This window comes from Phyllostomus hastatus, unplaced genomic scaffold (genome assembly GCF_019186645.2).
Source record: "Phyllostomus hastatus isolate PE091 unplaced genomic scaffold, TTU_PhHast_1.1 phas_contig_283, whole genome shotgun sequence".
NCBI lineage: Eukaryota > Metazoa > Chordata > Mammalia > Chiroptera > Phyllostomidae > Phyllostomus > Phyllostomus hastatus.
Window position 1 is genome coordinate 6,144,270 of NW_025333833.1, and position 10,947 is coordinate 6,155,216.

Here is a 10,947-nt window from a genome sequence, read left to right on the forward strand (position 1 = left end):
GTCAGCTCTCCCTCCCCACGTCCCGTTTCTCTAACAAGGAACCCACAGGAGAGCGGGCTGGGGGGCCAGCGAGGCCAGCCCAGCGCTCCGGGTGCGCCAGAGATGCGCTGGCTCTGCGCCAGAGAGCTGGGTTTACGGCACCCCAGATCCTGCGTTAGCAGAGAATGCCCCTAAGTGCAGGAACCCTGAAAGGCTGCTGGAAGACGAACCTCGAAGGAAAAGGCAAGCATACAGAGCCTGTTTTCACAGAAGGTATTTTTATTACTCTGCACCATGCATGAGAACAGTGTATTTAATGTAGTCCAACAGGAAAGAGAATTCGCTAACAGGATGGACCATCCAAATGTCTTCATTGAAAGTTTAAAAGTAACGGCATCAGGCAGATAGATTCCCATACTGGATGGGAAAAGGGTTTTTGTCTTAGAACGAAGTCTTTTGTCACAGCCGGTTTCCCTGGACGCCCCACGGGCTCTGAGCGGGTCACCATATCGCGCGCTGGACCCCGGACATCTGTCCGTGGTCGGCCAGGTGACGGAAGACAATTCGACTGAGCCTCCAGCGCCGCTTCACTCCACGTGGCCGGGACGTCATCACGCACCGGTTCCTGATCCGCACGGGGCAGCTGTCCCGGGGAAGGGCAGCGATCTCTTCGTCGGCCACGTCCTGAGGGAAGCCACAGCACTGTTAGGTCACGCGAACGCACTGAGTCTAGATGCTGACTGACTGAGGTCAGTGACTGGAGCAGGAGGGCGACAGGCTGGACCCACCGACGCAGCCCGAGTGGCCAAGGAGCCTTGGCCACGGTCGGGAACCTCACCTCAAAGTAGACACGGACCAGAAAAGTGGCAAATGTTTGACGTGGTCCCCATGTGATTTTTAAAGACTCAACTGAAGGTTAACAGAGGTACACGAGAGTCCACGGGCTGTAAGGGTACAGCTCGTAACCACAGACAACACGCCCGTGCAACCAGAACTAGACTGGGAAACAGCGTCACCGGCGCCCAGGCTGTACCGGCGCCGCCTCTCCAGTCACTGCCTCCCGGCTAACAGCCACCCCGGGTGCTGCCACCCCAGACTAGTTCTTGTCTTGAATGTTGTATCAATGTAAACACAGAGTGTGCATTTTCCACTCACCGTTCGGTTTCTTCCATTCAACAATGTGTTTATGAGGTTTATCCATTCTGCTGCCTGTGTCACAGTTGGGTCACTCTCATTGGTGGAAACTTACCCATTCTCCAGTGGGTGGACATCTGGGTATTTGAGCTATTATTTGTAGGGCTGCTAGCAGATCCTAGTGTGAGTCACGTGGGAAATGTGTGAACGCATTTGTTGTCGTCCCCATGAGATTTTCCCCAGCCTTACTGAGAGGCAATTGACACACACACTGTGTGAGCTCACCGTGTGCAGCATGGTGACTCGGTGCGTGTGTGGGCTCGGTGTGTGTGTGTGGGCTCGGTGTGTGTGTGTGGGCTCGGTGCGTGTGTGGGCTCGGTGCGTGTGCACCGTGGAACAATGACCACAGTGAGGTTCCACCACCTCACGTAATTACCTTTCTCATGTGGTGAGAACAGTTAAAACTCACTCTCTCAGTAACTCTGAGGTATACAATGCGGTGCTGGTACTACAGTCACCCCGCCCGCCGTACCTTAGGTCCCCAGAACTCACTCATAACTAGACGTCTGTCCCCTCGGACCAGCATCTCCCTTTGCCCCCCTCCCGGCCTCTGCTGAGCGCCGTTCTCCTGTCTCCGTGATTCTGCTTGTGTAGCTTCTTCATACGGGGGAGGTCACAGTATCTGCCACTCTGTGTCACTTACTGCACTTAGCGTAACTGCCCTCCAGGTGCATCCATGTCCCTGAGAAAACCAGAGGTCCCTCTTTGGGAGCGCAGTGCCACACTCACTCGTGACACCTGGGCCACTTCCACGGCTTCGCTGTTGTGCACGAGGCTGCAGTGAACTTCGGGCACACGCGTCTCCTCGCTGCTGGTGACTCCGTCTCCTTCAGGTGCACACTTGACTTGGGAGTGCTGGGTCGCACGTGGTAGCTTAATTTTTTGAGGAGCTTGCATACTGTTTTCCACAGTGGCTGTGTCAGTTTACATTCCTACCAATAATGTGTCCATTCTCCATTTATGTCTTTGGAAAAATGTCTGTTTAGGTTCTCCGCCCACGTGGGGAGACTACCTTTTAAGTTTATAGTTAACACAGTATTGTATTGGTTTTAGGGTCACAACAGTGATTTGATACGTACTTACAATGTGATCACCACAGTGAAGTCTAGTACTGTCTGTCGCCACGTCAGGCTACTATAATAGTACTGACCACGTTACCTACGCCTCTGCCCATTTTGAAACTGGATTTCTTTTTGGAATTTTTTTTTTTTTTTGCTATCGAGTTGTGTGAGTTCCTATATTCTTGGACATGAACGCCTCATCAGGTGTGTGGTTGGCAAATACCTTCTCCCACTCGCTAGGCTGCCTTTTCACGTCGCTCCTTCGTGGCGCAGAGGCTCTAGTTTGATGCGGTCCCACCGGTTCATTTCAGCTGCTGTTGCTCACACTGTTGGCCTCACACCTGGAAAGTGTTGGTGATCACACTGTTGGTGCTCACACAGTTGGCGTCACACCTGGAAACTGTTGCCAAGATCAATGTGAAAGCTTTTTTCTTATGTTTTTTCCTAGGAGTTAGGCATTTTCAGGTGTTACTTTTAAGTCTTTAACCCGTTTCAAATTCCTTTCTGTGAGTAGTGTAAGGGTCCAATTTCATTCTTTTCATAGGAATATCCAGTTTCCCTAACACCATGGAATGAAGAGACCACCCTTTCCCCTACTGAGTATTTTCAGCTCCCCCGTCAAATATTTACTGGTCCTTCATGTGGGAGTTTGTTTCCGGACTCGGTCCTGCCCCGTCGGCCCGCAGGTGTTTTCTGTGCCAGTACTGTGCTACTTGGACTCGTACAGCCCCGTGGTAGGGCTGGAAATCAGGAAGGGCGATGCCTCCTGCCTTGCTCTTTCTCGTGACCGCTTTGGCGATTTGGGGTCTTCTGACGTTCCAAGTGAATTTTAGGGGTACTTTGTTATTTATTATTTTTGAGAAATGCCATTGGAATTTTGATAGGGACTGCACGGAACCTGTAGATGGGTTAGCGTAGTACTGCCATTTTAACAGGATTAATTCTTCTGACCCATGAACACAGGATATCTTTTTATTTAGGTCTTCTTCAATTTCTTTCACCATTTTATTACAGTTTTCAGTGTATAGATCTTTTACCTTAAATTTATTTCTGGTATTTCACTGTTTTCTTTTTTTTTTTTTAATCCTCACCTGAGAGTGTTTATTGATTTTAGAGAGAAAGGAATGGAGACAGAGAGACAGAAACATTGGTTGGTTGCCTCCCACACATGCCCCAACTGGGGATGAAACCCACAACTCTATAAGTATGTGCCCTGATCAGGGATTGAACCTGCAACCTGTGGTGTATGGGATAACTGTTTTCTGTATTTCTTTTTCACGTAGTTTGTGGTTAGTATATAGAAATGCATCTGAATTCTTTATGCTGATTTTGTATCCTGCAACTTTACTGAACCCACTGATTAGTTTTAACAGTTTTTTGGTGGAGTCTTTGGGATATAAGATCACATCATCTGCAAACAAAGACAATTTTACTTCTTCCTTTTGATTGGTATGCCTTTTTCTTTTCTGTCGTCCCCGACTGCTCTGGCTAGGACTCCCAGTACTATGCTGAGTAGGAGTGGCGATGGGGGGCACCCTAACCTCGTTCCTGGTCCTAGGGGAAAAGCTCTCAGCCTTCCACAATTGAGTCTATCATCTGTGGGTTTAAGATGCCGAGGTGTGTTCCTTCCATACCCAATTCGTTGAGTTTTTCAGATGACTGGGTGTTGAATTTTGTCTGATGCTTTTTCTGTATCTGTTAAGATCATATAATTTTTATCTTTGGTTCTGTGTACTAATGTGGTGTATCATTTATTCCTCTGAGTGTTGAACCATCCTTGAATCCCAGGGATGAATCCAACTTGCTCATGGTGTATGATCCTCTTACTGTGCTGTTGCATGTTTTGCTGGTATTTTCCTGAGAACGTCTGCACTATATGCATCAGGAATACTGGCCCGTGGTTTTCCGGTCCTGCAGTGTCCTCACCTGGCTTCGGTGTCTGGGTAACAACGCCTGCCTGAGAAGACGAATGTGGGAATGGCCCCTCCTCTTCAGTACGCCGGAAGGGTGGGAGGAGGTTTGGTGTTCATCCTTCTTCAAGTGCGTGTCAGGTTGTTATGCTTCTAAGAATTCATTCATTTCTTAGGTTACCCAGCGTGTCGGCATACAGCTGTGTGTATCACTCTCTGTGATCGTTATGTCCGTGGCACATAAAGTTGTCGTGTGTTCTCTTTCGTTCTGATTTTGTTTATTCGGGTGCTCTCCTCTCTCCTTTGTTAGTCCAGCAAAAGGTTTGTCAATTTTGTTTTAATCTTTTCGACAAACCAGCCTGTAGTTACATAGATCTTTAGTGTTTGCCTGGTCTCTATTTCACTTACTTCTGCTCCTTATTTCCTTTCTTCTGCCAACTTTGGGCTTAGTTTGCTCTTCTTTTTCTGTCTCCAAGAGGTATGTAGTTGGGTTATTTCCCACAGGATTTTGAGTCATGCAAGTGTGAAACTGCTGGGCAGAGGCAGCAGCAGGAGAACTGGGGCGGAGAGGAGGCGGCAGAGGGAGGCGGGGAGGGCGGGACCCCGCGCAGCCTGGGCACCGGTGGCAGGGACGCTGACTGACGCAGAGGCGGACCGAGTGGGCGGGCGAGGCTCCCACATCTACAGGTCCTTTGTGAGGCAGAGAGTGAGCCTGGTCAGGGCAAAAGTGGTGGAGGGGAGAAAAGTGGCACTTACTGCAGTAGCCTGCACTACGGTTTTGCCAGCTGAAGTTTATTCTTACGTATGTGCCTAAAGGTGTGGGTATGTGTGCCTGTGTATTCTATTCACTGCTGTCTGACAAGCATGATTGACCTTGTGCTAGACTGTGGTAGAAGCACAACAATTACTCTGACGTATTAAAAGTGCATAAACTAGCCCCGGCCGGTGTGGCTCAACTGGTCGTCCCATACACCAGACGGCTGGGGCTTCCAGTCCCGTCCAGGGGACACACCTAGACTGTGGACGGGATCCCTGGCTGGGGCGTATACCAGAGGCAACCGAACGATGTTTCTCTCTCTTTCTCCCTTCATCTCTCTATAAAATTAATAAACATATTTTTTAAGTACATAAATGAGGAAATTCACATGAAAGCCACTAAATTAGCACAAACTATTAAGCATTAAGGACAGTTTCTGGCCCTGGCCAGTGCGGATCAGTTGGTTGGAGTCCTGTCCCCTACCCCGAAATCCCAGGGGTTCAGTTCCTGGTCAGGGCACGTCCCTAGGCTGCAGGTTCAGTTCCTGGTCAGGGTGTGCATGGAAGACAACCAACCAGTGTTTCTCATATCAGTGTTTCTCTCTCTTTCTCTCTAAAATCAATAAACATACTTCAAAAACTTTTTTAAAAAGAATAGTTCCTGATGTCCAATAGTTTGTAAATATGTTGCTGCTATAAAATACTGACAGAATTCTACAAAACAACGCAATGAAGTCAGTGACCGGCAGACAGTTAAGCGTCACAGGAGGAACTGGAGGGGAGAGAAATGACCAGGCCGGGAGAATGAAGTGGTTTCACGGAGACAGACCCTGAAGACCGGCTGTGAACTACGCATTTACCCGTGTGCACAGCAGTGTGCACGCAGACCCTGGGCAGCCAGGGACTCATCGTGACCTGCTAACCTGAAGGATTTTGGGCAGGATGGTGTTCTTCCTGAGCGAATTGATCCGTAGCCTCTCGTCTGCATACTCGTAGGCCATTTTCCGTCTCTTCACATCACGCAGCATTCTCCAGTCTACGTAGTAACCTCGAACCTGACCGGAGGCGGATGCAGGGACCATCTGAAAGAGACGAGGAGCAACCGAAGGACACTCAGACGGGCTCTCCCGGCGTCCCCACCCTGCAGCCCCTTGCAGGCACTGCTTGTGACCAACTATTTTTTGTAGTAATTTGGAATCACTTAAATAACTTTAAATAACAGATATCTTCACTCCAAACAAATAACTTTTGGAGATGTACATTAAGCCAAAATGGTGGCAACTAATACAATGCCAGTAGTGTGTGCACTGGAAGGTGGAATATTTTCTGAGATTTTTAATGTAATTGTTTGATCTTTACTCTATAGTTATATGGTTCAACATTTTAAAAAAGCATGAAAAGAGCCCTGGCTGGTGTGGCTCAGTGCCCTGAACACCAGACTGCGAACCAAAGGGTCACTGGTTCGATTCCCAGTCAGGGCACATGCCTGGGTTGCAGGCCAGGGCCCCAGTAGGGGGTGCTCAAGAGGCAACCACACACTGATGTTTCCCTCTTGTTCTCCCTCCCTTCCCCTCTCTAAAAATAAATAAATAAAATCTTTACCAAAAAAAGCAGTAAAAAAAGGATGAAAAAACGTACGGTGGAGTCTCCCTCCCACCTCACCCCTCACCTGCTCAGTGACCACCCCCAGCCTCCAAAGGTATCCACTGTTACTAGTCTCTCCCAAAACTCTTGTCTATACAGATAGATGCATACCTTCTCTCTCCCGTGTCCCATCCCGTCCCTTCCCCCTTTGTCTGCGTTTAACAATGTATCTTGGGGATCTTCCCATACCCAAGCGCCTTCTGATCTCCTCCACTCTGTGCATGCGCCAGGGTTGAGACATGCTGCCTCAGAATGTGGCGCTTTAGCGTACTGATCTTTGAAGCAAAAGACATGTGAACAATGCCAAGTGCACAAGGGCCTCTCTGACCTTCCCCTGAAGCCAGAAGACCCTCTCATGAAGGAGGTATGTTGGGGAGGGGGTGAAGAGCACCCTCACCTATGAACTGAGAGCCATCTGAACAGAGAGGCCTTGCTGTTCTCCTAGTCCACACTTAGCTCGTACCCTTCGTCCTGTGACACGTCGCCTCGACTCCCCACTCTGCACCAAACCCAGCACAAAACCACTCGGGTTGGACCGTTTCTTTAGGTCTTCAATTCCTTATGGAGGCTCCCGTGTCAGGTAAAACTTACACATTTGTATGCTTTTCTCTTGTTAATCTGTCTTTTGTTAGGGGCCCCCGCTGAGAACTAAGGGTCAGAAGCCTTCAGGGAAATTATATTTTTTTTCTCCCCGCAGATGCATCATAATTTATTTAACCTGTGACCTATTATTGGCCAGCTAGACCACATTTCACCATTTATCACTGCCAGGGAATGCTGCAGGGAAAAACCTCCTATACAGATCATTTCATGTGTGATCCTATATATCAGCAGGGTAAATTCTTGGAAGCAGAACTGCAGGGTCAAAGGGTACTTTGAAATGATCACTGACCTAATATCTCTTAGCATGAGCTGTCCAGAAACGACCCAACAGGCTCCTTATTTATCACCTGTTTACATGGTGATCGTCTACATTTCTGACCGACAGGACAGGCATAGAGTACAGGCCACAAAAAACTCAAATATCTCCCAAACCAGAGCAAACAGTACAGCTAATTAAGCTGCAGCTACAGAAAATGATGATGGCTTCCTGTAACAGCTGTTTACAGAAGAAATACATGAGGTCTGTCCAGAAAAAGTCCAGCCATTGTTAATGTAACAACGGTTTTACGTGACATCGATGGAACCTGGCAGCCAAGGCGAGGGGACTGGAATGCGCATGCGTGAACAATGACAACTTCACTGTACTAGTCGGTGGGGGCGGTAGACACAGCTGAGTGAGCATGTGTACTGTGTGGCATTGCGTTCAAAATAAGTGAGTACAGCAACAAATCTGGATCAAATTCTGCACTAAGCATGAACATTCCTCCACGGAAACTATTCAGATGACTCAGAAGGCCCCAGCTATGGGCACCTGGTGACTGGCAGCTTCGTCACGACAGTGCACCCACTCATGCTATCACGTCTCGTGCAGAGATTTTTGGTGAAACACCAAATCACCCAGTGACTCAGCCCCCAACAGCCCAGATTTGGAGCACTGTGACTTTTCTAAAACTAAAATCACCCTGAAAAGGAAAAAATTTCAGACTATTGATGGGATTCAGGAAAATACGATGGGGTAGCTGATGGCGACTGGGGAGGTCCCAAGATGCCTACTTTGAAGAGGACTGAGGTACTGTCCTATGTACAGTGTGTCTTGTGTCTTCTTCAATAAATGTCTCTTCTTCCTATTACATGGCTGGATACCTTCTGGACAGGCCTTGTATATACAGCATTATACAGAATATAAAACTGAAAATGAGAATACTATTCTAGAAAGCCAACAGTTTTCCAGTCTATTCACAGAAGAAAACTCAGTATTTTCAATGCTAAAGTCCCAGGGGAAATACAACAAATCTATAATTGCCTTTTGGAAATGAGGCGGCTGACTGGACGTTCAGTACTGGTTTGACACGTGACTGGGTCGAATAAACACTGTGGCCCCTGTGGCTGGAAATAGGGGGGCTTCGTGAAGGCTTTGAAGGGCTTGCAGAATTTTAATTTTTCTTTTTATCCTCACCCAAGCAAATTTTTTTCATTGCTTGTAGACAGAGAGAGAGGGAGGGAGAAGCATTGATTAGTTGCCCATCATAAATGCCCAGATGGGGGATCAAACCCACAACCTTTGAATTACTAGGGGATGCCCCAGCCCACAAGCCACACCCGCCAGGGCTGAGCTGACAGAATTTTGATACGGTTACGGGTTGGGGAAGGGGAGAGAAGGTGAAGCTTGTCCAAACCAGATGAGATGAGAAGGACATATTCACGAAGACCAGGTGTGATCGTTCCGGCTAAAAGGATCCAGGATGAGGGGCGAGGCAAGGTCTGCTCTTACCTTTTCCAGGGAGGTGGAGAAAACAGAATTCGACAGTTTGTCCTTCCATTCTTTTTCAAACTATTTCTAACCAACTTCCTCTCTACCATTTCCTATCAGGTTTCTATTTATTAAAAAAAAACTTTCATTCTTTATATAACTTTTTTCTGACTATAAAAGTAATACACTTTTTAAAAATGTATTAGTCTATATTCTGTGGGTGTTTTATGTCCATTGCCCACATTTACATTGTATTTCCTTACCAGTTATAGAAGTGCTCTATAGATTAAGATCGCCTCTGTTCTGTTCTGCCCACGCCTGTTCTGCCCCGTCTCACTCCTCTTCACCTCCTACAACTCGTCCGCTGGGCCCTCTCCAACTAACGGGCTACCGCCACCTAAACCTCAATCCTCAGTTTCTCCTCTTAACAACTCCTTCAGATGTCTGCTCTGAGTCTTGAATTCCTCTGGATAGCTCCCTCTGTAGTTCTTTCTCCTCCCTCCACTGGGGGAGAAAAATTAACTTCATCTTTTAAAACTTTTTAAATGTGCTACTAGAAAACTTTAAGTTCCATATGTGGTGGGCATTGTATTTCTGCTGGACAAGGCTACAACAGAAGAAGGGAAGGTCCACATTCCTGAAATCAAACATCACACCTGAGACCCATCACCTCTGGCCTACACAGGGGTACAGGGCCAGCGGGTCTCGCTTTTTTTTTTCTTTTTTTGCCACTCGACAGGATCTTGCCCTTTACCACAAAAACACGGAGTTGCTTCTGTCATGTTAAAAACACACAAAATACCCACTCTTAACTCATCATTCCTCCAGCTATTGAACCAGTTTTCTGCCCCTCTCGGCAGCAAAACCTCTTCGGAGGCTTGTTTCCACCCCCTGGTGTCCGATTTCTTTCCTCCCGTTCTCTCCGGAACGCTGTCGCCCAGCCACCTCCACACGCCCAGCCACCTCCACACGCCACACCGAGGGCCCGTTCTCAGCGCCCCTCTAAGGGACCTGTCAGCCTCGAGCGGTCTACCACCCCCCGCTCCTCGACACTGTCGCCGCCTGCTCCCCTCCCCGGCCACACACTCCTGGGTTTGCTCCTCCCTCGCTGAGCCCCCTTCAAGTCTCCTTTGCTTATCTCTCGACGTGGGAGTCCCTGGGGCCGATCCTCGGACCCCTTCTCCTGTCCACCGACACTGCCTTGTAAACAGAAGCCAGTTTTACGGGGACGGATACCAAAGGTGCATCAGCAGCTCGGGCCTCCCCAGAATCAAGCCGGAGGAGGGAGAACCCCTGGGGAGGGTCCGCACTGGGTTCTACAGGTGGCAGAGCAGGGGGCGGGGGGCGCGAGTTTGGAGGTTCCGGAGGGAAGGGGAGGAGGAGGAGTTAAGGCGCGGGCCTGACCTGCCGGACGCTCCGCAGCAGCCAGCCTAGCATGGAGGCCGCCATGTTGTCCGCCGCAAAGTCAAACGCTGCAACTTTATTGACTCTGCCCAATACAGAGACGCCCGCGGGGCGGGGCCTGGGCCGCAGGGGCGGGGCGGGGCGGGGGCGGGGCTCCAGCCTATACCGGAAGGAGGAGTTATTTATTGGACGTGCGTTCTCGTGGTGGTTAACGGAACTCGGACAAATTTCAAAGCTGGGAGCGCAGCTTTGATACTGATGGGCAGTCTGGCGCTCCTTGCTCGCCGCTCCCTTCCCTCTGGCTTTCCCTGCCCGCTAAGGCTACCTGCGTCCCTACCTAGCCCCTTCCTCCGCCCCCCCCCCACCCAGGTGGTCGTGGCCAAAGTCTCTGCCCCCTAAGTCCTCCTCCGTCTTACTCAACCTGTTCCTCCCTTTAGGTTCTCCGTGCAGTTCGGGGTATACTTGCCAGACACCGACAGTTATTGTCAATCCCCTCTATCATCCCGCTGTAGATGTTGCAAATCAGCTTCCTGCCTCAGTGCTGATAATGATCGCGTTGATGGTGGCGATGATACAGTTCCCATTTATGTCTATTGTGTACACAAACACGTATTCTGTATTGGAAGGGGGGCATTGCCGTTTAAAA

At 49.1% G+C, this 10,947-nt stretch overlaps 1 protein-coding gene across 1 annotated transcript; it reads right to left on the reverse strand.

The window, feature by feature from the left end:
• Window positions 1-237: 237 nt before the first annotated feature.
• Window positions 238-10,385, reverse strand: MRPS14 (mitochondrial ribosomal protein S14). The gene is made up of 3 exons (XM_045838858.1): window positions 10,302-10,385; window positions 5,824-5,982; window positions 238-663 (listed from the first exon to the last, which is right to left on the reverse strand). The coding sequence occupies exons 1-3, from the start codon at window positions 10,344-10,346 to the stop codon at window positions 481-483; spliced, it is 387 nt and encodes a 128-aa protein (XP_045694814.1). The 5' UTR covers window positions 10,347-10,385; the 3' UTR covers window positions 238-480.
• Window positions 10,386-10,947: the final 562 nt, after the last annotated feature.